This window comes from Stigmatopora nigra, chromosome 12, assembly GCF_051989575.1.
Source record: "Stigmatopora nigra isolate UIUO_SnigA chromosome 12, RoL_Snig_1.1, whole genome shotgun sequence".
In the NCBI taxonomy this organism is placed as follows: domain Eukaryota; kingdom Metazoa; phylum Chordata; class Actinopteri; order Syngnathiformes; family Syngnathidae; genus Stigmatopora; species Stigmatopora nigra.
This window is the reverse complement of record NC_135519.1, coordinates 10,213,126-10,232,881: the sequence shown is the minus strand read 5'-3', so window position 1 is coordinate 10,232,881 and position 19,756 is coordinate 10,213,126. Positions and strand designations below refer to the sequence as shown.

The following is a 19,756-nucleotide window of genomic DNA, read 5'->3' as shown; positions in this document are numbered from 1 at the left end:
TCATTGAAGAGGCTTAGAGTTCACGTTGATGTTAAATACTTTATGTGGTTTTAAAAAGAGAATCCCCTTAAGGTTCACTATCTTCAGGGGCCTAGATTTGGTTTGTATGCCTAAAGCTCTCCTCATCCCACCCCAGCCTTCTTAGACCTGTGTCTAATTTATTTGGGGGCTGTTGTTTAATGCTGGCTTATTTTATTTCATTATCATCACTTGTCCTTAATTAAACTCATGTTCACAGTTTCGAGTTTTTGGCTTGGGGCCTGATTTATTTTCTCAGTTGCAGAAGAGAAAGGCACTAACTGAGGGAGGCATTAAGTCATCTTGTAACTGATGCAATTGGTGACACGTAATTGGTGGAAGATTGGGGTAAGCAGCGACAACAGGCACAACCCGAAAGTGCAGTGGTTCTTCTACCTGACTTGGGTCTGGGCAGTCTGGGTTTGATTTCTACCCGGTGGCAGTGTGATTGTGAGTGTGACTGGTTGTCTGTCTCTGTTTGTGCCTTATAACTGACTAGCAACCTGTCTAGGGTGTTGTCTGATTTCCTTCCAAATTCAGTTGCGACTGGACCCCGCAACCCTTGCAAGGATTCACCGAACGGAAGATTAATCAATTAATTTATACGTATATAAATTAAGTGATTTAAAACCATAGGAGATCATTTCGGGTCATACACCTCACTGGTATTTTCCTAAATTTACTTCCAAACCAATCCACAATCCGAAGGGGAATCAGAAATATGATTGTATTTTTACTTTTTTTTGACCAGTCAGCCTACTAACAACACACTTAGATTTTTGTTCATGCAACAAAACAAATTGACCGTAAAGATCTTGGCGACAGAATATGTGCCTCTGCGAATATACCATGTAGCCAGCCCTCTCTCATTCCCCCTTGCCAATATCTTTCCCACTTTCAGTAATTCCTCTACTATCTGTCTGTTCATCTTTCCGCTGTGTTGGTCATGCACTCCACAAATCCCACCAACATATCATCCTTATTAATTAGCCTGTCGCTCACATCCTGGTTGTAATGTTCACAAGTAATCGAGATACTAACTAGATGAGGCTATTCATGCTGTCACTCCACCTGCTAATCAGGCGGCGGTTTAATCATCATCTTGCTGATCTCAAGCCAGTTGCTAAGTATGAAGAACTCTAGTTGTCTGTCCTGCGTGTAATATACTGAATGTGAATTCACTTTAATTAATCTGTGAAGAACTCAGTTTGTTCTACAGTTTAGATTTCTTTAAATTATGATGATCTATTTCATACTACTACTGCAATAAGATTGTAGATTAAGATTCAGAGGAAGTATTGTCATGTCTATTTAATGTCGAGGTTTTAAGGTCTTGTGGTTTGAGCAAGATAATGGAGGTGTTTATACACCATGTGTGCAGTTAACTGAAAGGTTATGGTTGCACTTAATACTTGGAGAGAATAAAAAGGGGTAATTTAACGCCTCTATGTGGGTGTTTAGATGTGTGCACTGAAGTGACACCTTCGTGTATTGTTGAAAAGTAATTACACACCTGACATGAGATAAAGACGTTAACTTCATGTCGCTAGACAGTCAATTTTATCGATTACCATCACCCACACTGTAATTCTTAGGACCATTTTTTCAGTGTAATAGCAGTGTTTTTGACAATTAGTAATATGAAATAAATCTAATTATAATATGAAATGAATATAATGCCAAAATATCGCATTGGGTCTCATGATAGATCCATTCTGAGTCCAAACTATTCGCAAACAGACATGTTTGTTGAACAAGCACACAGCTGTCCTTCTTCACTTGTTTAATGATGTGTTATTTTTGTGTAGTCTCCAATGAAGATGAAGTCTGCGGTCATCGTGGACGGAGGCTTGTTTACAGAGAGTTATTGCAATATCTGCAATGCCCAGCTCATCTCCGAGTCCCAGCGCACGGCGCACTATGAGGTTAGTCAGTCTCTGTACATCTTTTTTTGTGTGTCATTGGTTGCCTTATTTTGGTGCACGGCTCATTTGCAAGCTGAGTGAACAAAAAGGATTTTACACATGAAACAACATAAAATGTGGCTTTGGCAAGGAGATTCCTGTGCTGTGGTCTTCGTACTGGTCTCATTTGTATAGACAAACAGTGCTCATCCATTATCCATAGACTTAATGCACCAGGGTAATGGTTTGGGATCACACTCACCAACAAGCACATATACACATAGCCACTATTTGTTTTAATGTGCTCTAACTCTCAGCATACTCCCTAAGAGTAATTTAATGAATGGCCATTAAATAATCAGCCCTGTCCTATATTAACTAAGTGCACATGCACAGAGAAAGACACACACACGCACTACAGTTAGGCTTTGGGGTCTTTCTTGATTACAAGGCACAATTGGGATTAACAAGGAAACTAATCAGGACAAGCACTTATCTGGAGAGAGCAAGCGAGTAAGGCAACAATGTGTGCTCACGTGCTCCAACATGTACCAACTACGTTAATTGGATGAGAGAACACACGCACACAAAATCTTTAAATGTGCTTTATTTACAAATACAGATGTGTCAAAGAAGATGGAGACCAGGCACAAATGATGCCCAAATTTAAATAATTGTGTAAAATATTAGAAGTTACTAGTCTCTCTTTGCAACCAGTCCAAATACTCAAAATGCATGTATGCATGTATCTATGGCTGGCTGGAATACTCTAGTATTCGTTGAAATAGAATACTACTTATTTCAATATGGTGTTCTCAGAATTTAATAATACACTACTTCTGAGTTATTATCAGGAAAACAAATACTTAATTCTTAACTTGAAACTTATTTAACAAATTAATGATAATATAATACAATTGTCCAATGATGTTTTAACAATATCAAAAAGGCCATTAAGATAACAAAAAGGAGAACTTGATGCCAAACTTAATTCACAACTTTGACTTAAAAGAAGGTCTAGTCCATCAATGTTGACGATTGGAGATTTGAGAGTCAGTGCAGAGTAACCACGGTGATGCAACGTCTCACTTTCTGCCACGATCAACTACACGGCCGTTTATGAACAAACACAAGGCTACCTAGAGACCCACTACAGCACGCTCAAGCAAAAAGCATTAAAGTAGTCTGACAAGTAAAGGAGTGGAAAGGGGGCATGAGAGATAGTGTGGAAGGGTTAATATTTTTCTGCAGATGAGTGTTGTGGGCCGATCGGTGCACCTGAACCACAAATTTAACATTCAAAACAAAGGATGGATTTCATACCATTGTTATATATACATAAATAGACCAATTTATATTTACTATGACCTTGGACATCCTCACTCTTTACAAATAGGCAATATATGATGCCAGCCTTTAAATCCAATTCAACTGTCCAGTATTGCGCAGTATTTATAAGAGGGTATGACATATACTACAAAGATGACTCTTTCACACATTAATATAGCCATATGTTTAGAACACTACCAGTTGTATACATATACAGCAGGAACTACACACAGCTGTTACAAAGCATATGTTTGATGTTATCAGATGTCACAACAGGCTATAATAAAATACAATATTTGACACATAGAAGGAAGACAGCTGCTTCAACCCCGCATACAATACGTGTAGTAATATTATTTTCTTTGTCGACAGCCCTTTTTTATTGATTTTTATTGTCCTACAAAAAAAGTGACAGGGAGCAGCTTCAAGGACAGCCCACTGTCATCCTGAATATATTCTCAAAGTGCAATGCTTCTTGTAATAGTTCACACACTTCAGAATTAAGTAATCTTATAATACATAAAATCCATGTTTTAAAGATATAAAACATAATCACAGTCTAGTTGAAATCTGCATGATTGATTCACAATCACAGTCTCACACTCAGTGTGGCCTGGTGGACGAGTGGTTAGTGCGTCAGCCTCTGGGCTCCTGGGTTCAAATCCAGGTCACAACCACCTTTGTGGAGTTTACATGAGGAGTGCTCACGGCAGTTCCTTGACTTGGGCGTGAGTACTGCGAGGCACCCTGGCACTTCTTTGTTTAGACTAAGCTAGGCCTTAAGAAGCAAAGATTATACTTCATTTAAAACAATAATAATAATAATGTGCACATGGCTAAAGATGAGCAAAGTTTTCTTTAATAGAAATGCCCAGCTTATACTTCATTTTAAGCAAATGTATAATTAAATGAAATAAAAACCCTGACACTAGCCAACATAATTAACCTTCCAGATCCACGTTCGGATTCAGAAAAAAAGCATATAAATTGATTATTATATTTAATCCTTAAGCCATACACAACCCCTTGCTATTTTTTAAAAAATTTCACTCAGGACATGTAAAACTGAAATGGAGTGACATTTATTTCCTGTCTCTTCCTTTTGTGTCACTTTTAGAGCAAGAAACACGCCAACAAGGTACGTCTGTTTTACATGCTTCACCCAGAAGATGGAGGGCCGCCTTCCAAGAGACTGAGGCCAGACAATCCGGTATGATGTCACACTATTGTTACACAATTCATTAAATAGTGTATGTATGTATGTTTGTAAAACATGATCCCTCTCACCAAAGAGGTTGCTTTGGTTATGTATTTTTGCCTACAGTCAATCTTATGTTCTGTTTATCTAAAAAAAAAAACTTTTCATCGAATTTTGTTATATGCTATGTCCAGTTCTCATCCAGATTGTGGATTTAAACTGAAAGCTGAATATCTTCATATTTGTAATTATCAAATTTCATCTATTCGTTAGGTTTTGAATGAAGAATGATGATGAGAAATGAAGCGTAGCTTGTTAATAACTCAATGCAATATGTAAGAAATGCAAATGAAAATGAGGTGTGATTGTGATGGATGCCATTGGTAAAATTCAGCATATAACAGCATTGCTACATTTATCTGCCCAGACTGCAAAATTCACACGACACAGACTTTACACACGGTTTGGACATGGCTGGAGGTAAAGCAAATTATACAATATTCGGAATGCACGTGTTACTACGCAAAACATGGCTGCAGACATTGCCTGGTTGTTATGGGACAGTTAGCTCAGTCAGCAAACAAACCTGAGTCTTCGTGCCAAAACACATAAAAATATTAGCATAATTGTGTCCGCGATTTAAGAAATGTGCACATTTTTAAATGATGAAATAGGTTGCGAGCCCTAGGCAATCATCTTCAAAGAAACAGATTAGACTTAGTTTTTAATTTGAAGTGATTTAAATGCAGCAAGGCTCTGGCATTATTTAAGAGCCTGTGTTTTTTTATAGTTCAAAAGCAGAGAAGGGGAAGCTGCCAAAATGTATTTGTAGACCAATAACAAGCACAGATCAAACACCAGTACTGTCAGTGCTGCACGGTCACTTATTTGGATTCTTTCAGAGGGAAAAAAAAAAACCTTTCAGAATGGTTGGAACTGCCAGGCTTTGTATTTAGTTATTCATTCATCCATTCATTTTCTGAACTGCTTATCCTCACAAGGGTCATGTTTGAAGCCAGAAAATTATCAATAAATGTCTTTCATATCAAGGATTTCTTCCAAAACTAAGACAAGTGGAAATCAGGTCATTCATGAGCTTCCATCTCATCACCTAAGTAACACGTTTCACAAGCTGTGTGGAAAATGTTATGAATGTGCTTCACATGACCAACTTCCATGAAGTTGGCATGTTAAAGGACACTCACACAATCATGCAGACACGAAAAAAAAAACATCACACCTGCGTCACCATCTGTCTTCCGATGTGAGCAAGACATGAGTCAGGCCCTCCTGGCTTTCACCTCATGTGGGCCACTAAATACACAAACACTCACACCGTTAGGGGATGACAGCAGTCAGCAGTTCGTTCTCGCATTTATTTTCGAAGGATGCCGCACAGTTTACAAACAATTTCTCGAGCAAAACTGTCATTTGCATTCACTATAAGATATTTGGAGGAGCACTCTCCAGTACTTCATTTTATTATATTAGTGACAAGCGGATAGTTTAGTAAAATATGGAATGATGAATCACAAACTCACAACCATTTGTTAACATTTTTATCAAATTTTGGTTTTCATCCATTCATTCATTTTCTTTACCAATTATCCTAACAAGAGTCCCGGAGGATGCTGGAGCCTATTCCAGCCAACCATGGACAATAGGAAGATTGCGAACCTAGGGTTGAACCATCCATCTCAGAATTGTTAGGCCAATGTGATTACCACTTAACCACCGGGCCGCCTGTAAGGCAAATGAAAATACCATTAAACTGAATTATTGAAAAATGTCCCCCTTTTTCTTACCTGGATTGACCCTGTCCATGCAATGAGAAAAGTACAAAGGTATTTGTAGAGAGAGTGAAGCAAATGCCAATGTTTACTTGGTATGAAAAGCAATGCCTTAAGCTTTTTCCGGCTCTTTGTGTTCGGGAGTGGCGGTAAAATGTGGAGAAAGTAGGTCGTAAAGGTGCTCACAGATGAAAGTGAGGTATGTGTGCGTGTGCTTGTGCATGTGCTACATTTTTATCCAATTCTCCACCTGGCTTTTTCTCTCTGTTTCAGTCTGTGCCCACAGGATTCACCTGCTCAAAAAGGGCACGAGAAATTGGAACGCCATTTATTAGTCAAAAAGACTATTTGCAGCATCACCAGTGTTAATTTACACTCTCAAGCACTCCTTCCTCAAATTCCAAATGAGACCTTCCTTCGAGTGTATATTTAGCAGTGCTGTCTCCCACAGTAGCAATACAGTGAAAGCAGGAGCACACTGGGAGCAAAACAGAAGGCAAGAAAGATAAACACAGCTAATTAGGAGTCTATTGTGGGGTGTATAACAGACGGAAGAGACAAAATATTCAGAGATGCAGAAGTCAGGTGGGGGGGTGATAAACTAGTAGACATGCAGCCCACAAATCTACATATAAGATAGAGGTATATGTTTTGTTACCGCCGACATTGGACTATTAGATGCAAAGCCACGGCTGTGCTCCCGTGATGATTGTAATTTGATTAAATTGTTCTACATTGTTCTTTCCTACAAGAGTACTTTGGTCTAAGAAGACCGAATTTAGATACCCAGAGACTGATTTGTAAGAGGCATGATGGTTTGGTTCCTTTTGACTGCTGTCAAATCAAGAGTAAGCAAATTTCATGGTCGATTCCTAAGATGATCTTTGAAAAAAACGTTTATGACATTACAAACTTTGGATAAATGGTTTAAAAGATCTTTAAAGTGAAAGCCATTTTATACCAATATTGGTTGACTTGTTTATGAAAAAAACGCAAATGGAACGTTTTAACGAATGCACTTTGAAATCAATTGTGAACGCTTGATGATACTTATCAGAAAGGCAAAGCCCCGGTTAAAATGTGACTCATCAATGGTGCTCATTGTTTAATGCTTATTGGAGTGGCAGCTGTGCTCTCACATACACACACATTCGCACCCCAACACAAGTTGTTTGAAAGTTTACATGCTCTGTCACTTTTTTGTGTTTGCTTTTTAGTGTTTTGACAGGTACCAAGGCAGCTGATACTCTTTGCGAGGATTTTGTCAAAACAAGCAGCATTGTACTCATGGGACTAGAGATAAAATAGCTGAAGTGGCAGGCAAATAATAACAGGATAATAATAAATTACAAAAATGAGCGTGCAAACCGCAAGTACACATTAGAGCAGATAAAATTCCAAGGGGATAGATATGACTTGTACTCATGGGTCCCGCGGCTCCCATGATACTATCACGAGTAAAGATATAAATGGGACAACAATAGACTCCACAGATAATAAGACATTTTTCACCTGTGCAATCAATGAGGCGCCAGAACCGTGTCCTCTTAACAGGAGCTACAGCTTCATCCTAGTTTATAATGTCTCTTGTATCCAAGCCAACAAGATGTAATACAATTATGCACATCAAGTTATGATTTGAAATGATGGGGTTTTACAAAGATATAGTGTTTTATGTGGATTTTTATGTCAAATTGGTGTAGAATGTGCAATCTGGAATGGAAATAGGGACTCGGCCGGCATACATAATGTACATGTGGATATGGTAAATTGATTCACACAAAAAAATAAGAGGCAATTTTACACCATTCAAATCAAACTCAATCCATTTTTCTCACATATGCTATAATGAAATAGGATCCCAATTATCTGCTTCAAATGTCAACTGTCTAGTGAGATTTAATATAGGAATTACAGCATGAATCTCAATATAAAGTCATCAAAATCAATTGTAATCCAACACATTCTTTATTGTTAATGGGAAAAATTCAATCAAATACTAAGATATAATATTACCAAATGTGAAAATACTATTATAATTTTCCTTTCCATGTTATTTTATTTGACTTTTTTTGCCAAAGTAGAAATTATTTAAAATATTAAACTAAAATAGTATTAAAATATAGAATCTCTGCCAAAAACATCCATCATATGGTATCCAAAACCTACCATAGACAAAAAATATAAAGAAAAAATTGCAGCTCAAGCCCAACTCAAAGTAATTAAAAACACAAGTCAGTTGGCCGAGAGAATGGGCGGGATATACATACACATATGTATGACGATGTCCAAAAACCCAGTCCACTACCATAGACGTGTGCCAATCCAAAAGATGACTGCATTTGTAGAATTGGGGGATATGGCAGGTGGAGAATGACTGTGTGTTTGTAGGGGGGCTGGAGGACCAGAGAGAGAGAGAGAGAGAGAGAGAGAGAGAGAGAGAGAGAGAGAGAGAGAGAGAGAGAGAGAGAGAGAGAGAGAGAGAGAGAGAGAGAGAGAGAGAGAGAGAGAGAGCCACTGGATAACCTGCCAATGCCGATAAATATTTCATCCAACAACACACACACACAGTTACTGAGCCTGGTGCCCACAGGATAGAGGGGTGGCAAATATAGGAAGGCAAGAGAGTGAATGATAGAGGGAAAGAGGGAAAAGAGAAAAACAGGGACAGCTGAGACATAGCAAGGCCTGGAAGGTGAAGGTGTCCTCAACGTTTTTAACCGTGATGATAAGCAGAGTTGACAGCTCTCACGCACACACATACAGATGAGGGTGTTGCACACACTTCCCTTTGACCCTTTGATATCTCGGGTTGAGCGAGGATTTTCTCTCACAGCTTGACACCTGGCCTAGCGTCAAGTCTAGTGTGAAGTTGCAGAAAGACAAGGCGATGGAAGACGATGCTCAAATGCACAGGAATGGATAAATTGACACCTTAAAATGAGCACAGACGTGACTAAAGAAATATTACAGTGAAAAGTAGGACTTTACTTTTGCTTATATCCAGTCGATCCAGTTTTGTGAACAACACAGTCCATACACTTACAGGAAGTCATATAATTTAATCTGCTGTATAATGGCCAACAAAGGAATAGACATGTTTATTGTTCTTTCTGTCTTTAGTACTTGTTCTGTTTGTCTAGACAAGTCACAAGTATAGATAGATGCTTTTCTAAATAATCATTTTGCAAGGAATTGAGTGTAAGGCTCATTTCTCATGGCACCCACAGCTTGAGGTCACTGCATTATTGTACATACATAACTAATTAAATGTCCAGTAAATGGGTGTATATGAAATGCAATTTAAATAAAAACTTTTTTTTCATGGCTTCTCTTTACCTAAGAGAAAGCCTATTAAATGTCTCACACGGTTGATGGAGTGTTTTGGGATTTTCTGAATCTTTTTTCGTCCTCTATACCAGATGGGCAAGAACAAAGAGAGGGAACAGCTTGATAGAAAAATGCTTGGCGTTGCTATGAGCGTGTATGTGGTGGTGAAGTTTTTGCCTATTTGTCATCTCTGCGATGGCTCTGTTTGTGCCTTATCTACTTCGTCAACTTTTCTAATGATATATTGTGATGAAGTGGCAAAGAGCCATCGTGTCATTACAGAAATTGGCGATCATCAGTGTGGCATTTCTGCTCCTGATTTTAACCCATCAACTCCTCACTATTGTGCCTGTTCTCTTTTAGGACTGCGACGAGACTGAGGTGGACAAGAACAAGTGCTGCACTTTGTGCAACATGTTCTTCACCTCCGCCATTGTGGCTCAGTCGCACTACCAGGGAAAAACCCACGCCAAGAGAGTCCGTCTGGTGCTGGGCGAAACGCCAAGCAGCCCCGCCGCCTTGACCGTGCAGCCTACGAATGCAGGTAGAGCTCACCACTCAAGTAATGATTTCTACAAAATAATGACAGTATACAATGACTTTCCAGTCATTCGTCCAAACAAAGAAAGATGTCTTTCAGACAGGAGATGTATTTTGGATTCATCCCAGAAGTTAGATTCTAGTTATCTTAACTTGGCTTTGTGTCATGACAATGCCAAAACCAGCATTCGAGATAATAAGGACAGGTGTACAGCTTCAGCAATCGGATGCTCATTGTTGCCAATGATTTTGTGACAGTATTACTTTTTTTTTTTTACCAAATGATGCATTATATTTCTGTGATGAGCTACAAATGCAGCAAGTTTGATTAGCGACTTGTTATTGCACCCTCTGAGACTCCCTCAAGTGAGGATTATAACGCCTACGCATGCAGACTGCAAATAAATAGCTTTTGAGGGAAGCCACAACTGGCTAGTTAGTTGTATAATTTTACACTTGGTGAAGGGCCAGGCACTCCAGAGAATAAAGTATTTAGATACAAGCTGGATAATATCTTCAATACATCCCTTTTTTATTTGGTGAAGAGCTAAATGGATCACTACAACATGAAACATACTATTAAGATTTAGTTTTTCAATTTAACATTAAATTAAACAATATCACTTCCAATGATATCACTCAAATTCAAGTTTTCCATTGAACTATTCATATTTACAAAAGTATGAAGAACAAAAAACTACTATTTTTCCCTGCTTCAAAACCTTTGGTCTATAATCCAGTGTGGTTTGTTCATGGATTTTTACAGGCTAATCAATTGCATAACCTTTGATGTAAATATCCCTTAATACATTGTAAAAAGGTTTGTTTTATTAGTTTTTGAAATATTAATTACAGCACTTGACTGGCAACTTCCACTGTCACTCACACTTACAAATGAATAACACTATTTTATTACTACATTTATTTTAATAATGCAGCTGGCCTACTTGGTTCTCTGGCATGTTTGGAATTTCATTGTGAGAGTTGAATGAAATCACTATTTAGGAAAAAGGCTTTTATTCACTGTATCATCAAAAACGTGAGAGAGAGAGACTTGACGGATGCGCTCGTAAAATAACATAGACTTTAAATTTTACTTAAATGAACTTAGTTTCCTATACACAAAAAACTTAAAAAAAAGTTTTAATCTTATGTTACACTAAATTTAAACCTTCTTGTGCATTATCTTAAAATTTGTGTCGTATCTCAAGGCAAATATTTGCTCAGAATTTTTCTCGTATCTCAAATTCGTTTTAGGTTGGGGCACTCGTATGTCAACGTATCACTGTACTACTTTAAACAACTACTGTGACAACATTGCCCATTCATTGCACAATGTTATCCAACTGATCACTCTAACGACACCACACACGCTGTATGCCTCTAGCCCTAAACAGCGGTAACAGTTTCTTCCCTCAGGGGAATAAATCTGCAATGAGCCAGACACCATGGAATGTGGGCATTCGCCCACAAAATTCGGTTAAGACAACAAACTGGAGTCAGGTCGAGACCCTGATGAGTATAAGGAGTATACAGATAAGCTTGTCTGAAATGATGTCTGACAGTTTGTGCCTATATATATTTTTTTTGTTCGTGCAAACTAACTGTTGCAACAGCTATCCAGGCAGTTGGCTTTCGTTGCTCTTGCAGGCCAACATGTGAACATCCTGGGCACATGGTCTGCAGTTGTGAGGCCAGTTGGAAAACTGATACAGCCTAATGCACACCTGGGCATATATATCCCAGGTCTCTTTATAAAAATGCTAAGCTAGCCATCAACTCATAAGGTTTCACCTACATCATAGGAAAACCAAAGCATCGCAAAACATGCCAGAGGCCCAAGAGAGGAAACTTGAAAGGTGAAGCTTAATGAACATGAATTCATGTTTGTTTAAACTCATGATTTTTTTTTAATGAGGTTGTTTTGATGCGGGTGAATCATCCCTTGGGAATTTTTATGTAATGTGACTCTAATTGGATATATTGTCACAATCCGTAGACCTATAAATTCAACTTTTTTTATTTTCATATTTGCTTTAATCATGGGTAATCATATATATTAATACAAAATTGCGGTGTCAATACGTCTTTCCTAGCACTTTTGAAATAGATCTGTTCTTAATTTTTCTCCACAGTTTGCACATCTTACCCTCTTCAACATTTACTAAGATCTCACACTCCCTCGTGTGCCCCACTCCGTGAAAATCACTTACTTCTGCTCCAGTGTGCTGAGATCACAGTCACAAGAAAAGACAGGGTGGGAAAACATGAAGAGAAGTGTGAGGTGTATACATCCAAGAATCATTTGTCGCACTTTGCATATACACTAGATGGCTTCTCACAAACAAATAGAGATTACTTATACAGAAACAGAGACAACCGCAGACATTTTTAGGGTGTGTTTTTTTTTTAAATTAGGACAATTATATGATTAATGGGAAGAGGATACTCCGGAACAGTAGTAAATTTAGTCTGATGCCAAAAAGCTACACAGAAAGACATAATTTTAGTATATCTGAACATACTTTATTTTTATGTTATGAACAGTGTACGATGAGCTAGTTTGCCAAATTGAACTCAATAGATAAATACATGAAGGCAGGCCCTTTCTATGAACTAGGTATCAAGTTTGAAGACGATAAGTTCAGAAATGTTGGAAGAATAACACTTTGAAGTAAGATTTCACAAGAAAAAGAACCCGACTACGAGTAAGATGGATAGAGAGTGAAAAAGAGATAGGCAGACAGACCGACAGACATATAGACAAACAGAAAAGGTAGAGATAGAAATAAAGAGAAACAGACAAACAGATAGATGATACTGTATACAACTCTTAATTTGTAAACAGTCCCTGTAAAAGCAATGACTCATTTACGAGTATTATTTTTTTTATTCGTGTGAATGCATGGTTTTATTACGCTGAAGTTATTGGTGACATAATTCAAGATACACTCTCACACTGTGGAGGACGAATCGCTACATTTGGACATGCCATCTGCTGTTCTCTGCGTCCACCACGCAGTTTGGCTGTGGACCTAAAAAACTCAATTCCAAATATGCATGTAGTAAACACATATAGTTTAAATTTTAGAGTACGTCTCTGGAACTGAAGCATTGATTAACACCCAACATATATACCCTAACACGTGCACAGCAAAGCCATAAGGGACAATGGGTATGTCATTGCTGGTGGCTATTAATGGACAATCACCATGGCAACCAGTGTCATGTCATACGCAGTGGGTCACCTGGGGGCAACATTCCCTCTAAACTGCACAACTGCGCAATTGTGCACTGGTTGCATGCTTAGCGCACAAGAAAACCTATCCAGCGCAGTGAAAGCCCAGCAAATGAATTAGATGTATATAACTTTTTTTCTATATAATTTTGCTGTGTATTACACTGGGTTACAGGTTTCCAGCCTATCATAGGATATGATGCAATTATGCTATGCAGTCAAACACGTTATTGACAGTACAGTGCGGTTGGGTTAAGTGATACTCATGGTAACTCTGCTGAAGTGAATGTGATATGTTGACTCCCCAACCCAGAGTAAAAAAAATATTGCGCTTCTTTTAAGTTTAGAGTGGCTGTCAGAGTATATGCAAATAATAGAACAAGCAGTGAAACTGGGAGACATCTTTTGTTTTTCGAGGGAGAAAGGTCTGCCTTGCATCTTCTTTAGGTCAGGATTGATTTCACTTGAAATAGAATTGTCTCTGTCCTACAAGTATTTTTCTAGACCTCACAAAACACTGGCGGTATGATTGTGAGTGCAAAGGTTTGTCTGATAAGAAGATTGTTTTTTGCTGTTTTTATCAAGATATTATCTCAATAACATTATTTAACTTTCACAGATTCCTCTCCTTCTACTCCACTGCCCTCAGACCCTATGGCTTGCACCACTCCTCCACTCGCGTCCACGGACAGCAGCAACGGTGGCAGAGAATCTGGAAAGTATTGCTGCCTGTGTGGTGCCTGGTTCAACAACCCGCTGATGGCCCAACAGCACTACGAGGGCAAGAAGCATCGCAGGAACGCTGCCCGGGCACGCCTGGTGGAGCAACTTGCAGGAAGCCTGGATGCCACGGAGAGCACAGGTATAAATATACATTTAAACTCATCAAACTCATCAAACTTCTTGATTCTGAATGATATCAGGGTAAATCAGAAGGTCTTTTACTACCATTTAGTCCAGATAAAATAGTTAATTTCCGTTACCATAGTGATGAAATATCTAATGTCATACTGCTAAAGTAGGTGGTCTAACTTGCACGTGAGCACTCCATGACCTACCAATGGGCACACTAACACATACAGTAGAAACACACTCCATTGCTCTGTCTGTCGAAGCTCCGGCACGAGCTGTGTGCTCCAGGTGCCATGACAGAAGCAATCATCTCAAGGAACCAATCATTTTAAAAGCATGAGTCATGTTGCCGCCTACACTGGCTCAGAGGCTTCAAGTTGTGTCATGTTGGATATCATCCTCCATCCACTCTCTGTGACCCAGATCTCACAGCGTCCACTCTCTTTTGGGCAACATTTTAATCCAAAATCTCAGCATATCCCACATTTAGAAATTGCCAGGCTGTCCTGCATGTTTTGCGGGGGGTAATTTACACCCAAGGGTTTTCATTAACTTAAAAGATACAGCAGAATCTATTTGGCTCCTCCCTTTCAATGGCAGGCGGGCCGGTCCGTGATGTGAGCACAGAATTCATGTGATTCATTACGCCTACCATCAATCACCTCTCGGCTTGCGCGTCTTTTAATCACGCCACTTTTGTCAGGAGTTGTTTGTCCTCCCATGTGACAAGTTTCCACTGACAAAGGACTCCCTTTGCTTTGGCTTTTAACGCCATTAAAAGCAATTATTGCAAGCTCTTTGCAGTATTTCTGTGAAGAATACACTTCAGCACTGATTGGTGTATACTCAGATGTGTTACTCATTCATCTTCCATATCACGCATTCTCGTAAGTGTTGCGGGGGTTGCCGGAGCTTATCCACCTGCCCTGGACTGGTTGGTAGTCAGCCGCAGGGCACGCTGAGACAAATAACTATACGCAGAATCAACCCGTCACCTGCGGGTATAGATCTCACGTTTTGAGCCAACGGTCATTGTAGTGATGGAAAACTCTCTTCTACTGCTTGACTCTGTCTCCCGATTATCTCTATGCTATTTGTGTAGAAGTGTGTGAGTCTGTGTATATGTAGACCACAAGGGGCCCCAGTCGCGTCATGCCTCATCTGTCACGCTCATTAACTACCCGTAAGGCGCAGGTGACTTATTTACAGGCAGTTGTTGTTGTTCTATTGATAATACTGACCTTTACTTGTACTTGCATATTTTAAAGCCCTATGGGACACTTGCATTTGCATAGCTTCTCTTTTTTTCTATTCCCATTGATGAGCACAAGCAGAGAATGGAGGTTATTAAAGTGTTAGACTAAAACCCTCGGAGATGGATCACAGGGTTTGAAGTGGGAATTGCAACGAGCGGAAGCTAGCGGCTGGGAAGGAGCCCAGCGGACTCGGATGTGTTTTAACATAAATCACGAGGGCTAGAAAACCCCTCAGGACAAAGTTGGACTATTGTCTGTTCTCTCCAGAGACAGCGCAGTGAATTAGGAGCAGTGAGATAAACGTCTCGAGCCGAAGCCTGTGCGCCAGAGAGGCTGAGGACCCGAGAGAAGGCCAAGGAGCAAAGCAGTGAAAATGGTGTGTAATTGATAACGACATCTGAGTCAGGAGACACTGGTGACCTTTTCTCCCTGGAAATGATGCTCATGTGATATTCATTTTATTCTACTGTTTAGGGAAGATTGCACCCTTTTATATTTGCTTGTTTAATTAATGAAGACAATGGAAGTATTTAATGATCCATCCTGCTTAAAGCTCTATATCCTATTATCTTGCCTTCTTATTGAGCAAAAATTAAAAATGAATAGGCATCCTTGTCATTGAGATGTCCCACCGGAAGGTGCGAAGTACCTTGAAAACGATCTACATTGCTATTCACAGGTGGTGGTTAAATACCATGCTGAAGGCGCATTTTCCTATTCTCCTCTGTACTCTGTCCTTCTGGTAATAGAAGTGTCCTGACAGCAGCAGGTTTCAATGATTGAGCACTAAGCACTTTCTAAAAAAAAATGTATAAAGAAGCAATGCATAGAGAAGAGCTTGGCAGAACATCTTGATAGAATGGCCAATTTGTAACATCCAACGAATGGACTATTATGGTTTCTCTGTCTGATATATATACCAGACACTCAAAGTCTAATGATATTTCTTGAAAAACAGTACAATACTCTTCATTTTCTGTGTGCTTACTCATTATTTTCGGTGAAGCATTGAGAAATCTCTAAACCAGCATTGTCAGAACTGCCAGGAGGCTTCATGCCACCCCCCGCCTCCTCCTTTCTGTCACTAGAGTATTGTTTAATGTAATTAACATGGCTTAAAACATCGTTAGAAAATACTGCTCGCGCTTGCATAAATCCACCCCCTATCCGCACAAGCAGCCACTGTGTCTTGCTCCTCATTTACATAGATTAGTCAACAGCGTGGTCCCATAAATCAAAACCGCTTGACTAATCGAAATCATGTCATTGTGTCGTAACAAGGACCGAGTAAAGTACACCGTTAATTTATTTATTTTAACTATTTTAAAGATTTGGGCCAATCTGTCCATCAGCCTAAGAGTTTGATCACAGTAAGCATTTAAAGGATAGCACATAAAATGTCCAAATTCTGGAATTACCGCTTTAAGAAACACGTATGCTGCCAATGTTATACAAATTGTTACCTTGTGTGAGCCCACAGCTCACATGATGTCATCACATATCAAAACATGTAAATCTTGAGTTGTTTCTGCACTTGATGTACAATATGTGTCACTTATGATAAAATATTTGTATTGATTTATATCTACACCTTTTGTTGTGCAGTAAATTAGAACTACAATTGCATTGTTTTTGTTAGAGACACAGTTTTAAACTCAATCAGACATCTTTCAGAGATTTCACTTCCTGGTAAAAATTTGCTCATGTCACCCGCTCAGTTGACTTTTCCGTCCCATCTCTGCTATTTGTTGCCATCTTTAACCTCATCCATTTTAAGGGGTGCGTTTATCTGGAACCACCAGTTCACTGACGCTCTTGAGCACACATTCATTAACACGAGACGCATGCACATACACAACAGAAAAATACACCATCTGACACCTTGTTCGGGTCCAGCAGCCTGAAAACACACGCGCACACACTGGACAAGCTGTGATCTAAAAATCTAACCAGCTTTCCACTGATGATTAATATAATCATGTCTTTCTCCAGATGGAACCTAATCAGGAACATTTCTCTGCTCCCCAGACTGGCAAACATTTATTTATTTGGTGTCTTTTCAACTGGATACATAGAGGCTTGAGTCTCTCAAAAATACAATTTGGACACCAAACATCATCCAGCTATACCAAAAATGCATATTTGGTTCACTGAAAACCTTTTTTACAATGCTCATAGATGTGAACATTAATATTATTTAAACATTTTTAGATACCAATTCAAAGTTCAGAGTGTAAATGAATGGTTTTTCCTTCTGCTTCTGTTTATTCTTCTGCTTTCTGTTGATTATCGTGATGATGATTAAAGTTTCTTGGGGATTTTAAATGAGGCCATTCATCTCTGCAAGGGCCCTGGAAAGTAAGTGCGACTTGTGTTTTTAATGTCTCTTCAGGGCTGCGAAGTAGTTACTCCTGCAGCGTCTGCAGTGTGGTCCTCAACTCCATCGAGCAGTACCATGCACACCTCCAGGGCTCCAAACATCAGAACAAGTGAGTATAACAGCTCATTCTAGCGTGAGGACAAATGACCTACGAGGCATTTGATCTGAACAAGAGTAGGTGTATATGTGTGTATGTGTGGCCATTGTGATGGCTTCTTGACTAGTGAAGTGAAGCGAAGCAAACTCTGATTTTTGGTTCATACAAAACCAGGCAATGTTATAAACATGCAAAAACAGTGCAAAAGAGTTAAATGAGGAATAGCTTGTAAACTTGCTGAGATCAATTGTAGTGTTTTGTTATTGTATGGTTAATCATTGTCTTTAAGAAAAGTATAAACATTTGAGTGTTCATTTAAGCCGTTCTTACCATAGTTATTTACTTTTCTAATAATGATCCATCAGCATCAAATAAAGTAAACAAGTGTGGGTGCTGTACATATAGTAAATAGGACAAATCTTATCTGCAATGTCAGTTGTTGGGCTTTGGTCGAGGGAAAGATATCCTTGCAAAAACTACTAAGTCCAGGGTGTCAAATCCCGATGCCTCATTTCTGACTATTCCTCACTGGAAAGAAAATATGAACAAAGTAGGCAGTGACTTTTGTGACAATCTGTATTTGGTTGAATTTTAAATTATCCAAATTCTATGATGTTTCAACTGCAATTCAATGCTTAAATGCATGTGATGGATAATTAAGGGGAAGACAGTTGAGTTAAGAGCTGCTATGCAAAATTGCAATGTTTGATATTTAAACAAAGGTCGTAAAGCAGTAGTTAATAAATTACTGCTTTGTTACTTGTCCTTTGATAAAGTGGTGAATTATGCTGAGACACTGAAAGAGTTGTTTATGGGCGAATTTAATAAACAGCATAGATAGTACACAGTGCCAAGGGAAAAAAGGCAGACAGATGGCCAGAGAGAGCATGTAGCAAAGATATGGTGTTGCAGGCAAAGGAGCAGAGGGAATGTGAAAGAGACTGAAGAGCATGGGGAAGTCTGCTAACATATTTTTAAAGGTACAGTGAGTAGAAGCAGCTAAAAACCTCTGGCTTGCTGAGAGCTGCGGGGCTCAAATGTTGCTAAGACAGCAGAGAGAGATTTTCCTTAGCCAGCTTTACAACGGCGTGGTATTTTCAGTAACTGCTTTAGAGAAAGTGATGATCTCTAGTTTAATTCTGTGGAATTAGGTTTATCTGAGAATTGTGGGATTTAATTGTGATTTCCAGTGTGTGATGTAACTGTGACAGTGTGTTACATCTCTGAAAATCTTTCACGTAGGTCTACTTAAAGATGAGTTTGATTTTATAACACAATTAGATTATCGATGTTCTGTTTGTCCATCAATTGTAGGTATTCCAACAGGGAAAAAAGACTAGTCCTTCATAAGAGTAAATGTGGCTTTCATCAGACTGCAGTGACTATTTCCACGGAATTATGAGTTTATACTGTTTATATCTTGCACATTTAAATTAAAGGTGGGGGTTGATAGAATGTCCCTGGAAGCACAATCCATTTAACAGTGCACAGGCCTTGGATGTCTATTGCAATGGTACATTTTAGTGCCTCATGTGTGAATTTGGTACTAGAAATAAGTGCAAACCAGCATTTATCCTCTGGAGATCAGAACAAGAACAAGGGGTTCTACCTCATCAACTTCACTTGCTCTGCCCTTTTGCAGTCACTCAGGTGTGACTCAATTTGTCTGCATGACTCTGTGTTAAACCACTGTTGTGTAAATAGCACTAAGGTGCACAAACTCCAGCCGTTTAAGAGGATTTTTGTTTGTTTGTTTTGTTTTGTTTTCATCTGCCACCATAGGTAAACAAATTGCATTCTGGTTGATATTACATCTATGGAATA

The 19,756-nt window shown here is 39.0% G+C and overlaps 1 protein-coding gene across 1 annotated transcript in view; it reads left to right on the top strand.

Annotated features, from left to right (window-relative positions):
* Nucleotides 1-19,756, top strand: part of LOC144205735 (zinc finger matrin-type protein 4) — a 35,988-nt gene that overhangs the window by 9,380 nt on the left and 6,852 nt on the right. The window contains exons 2-6 of the mRNA XM_077730300.1: nucleotides 1,827-1,943; nucleotides 4,369-4,461; nucleotides 9,933-10,113; nucleotides 13,967-14,209; nucleotides 17,848-17,944. Coding sequence (XP_077586426.1) covers nucleotides 1,827-1,943; nucleotides 4,369-4,461; nucleotides 9,933-10,113; nucleotides 13,967-14,209; nucleotides 17,848-17,944 — 731 coding nt within the window. The remainder of the gene's footprint in view (nucleotides 1-1,826; nucleotides 1,944-4,368; nucleotides 4,462-9,932; nucleotides 10,114-13,966; nucleotides 14,210-17,847; nucleotides 17,945-19,756) is intronic.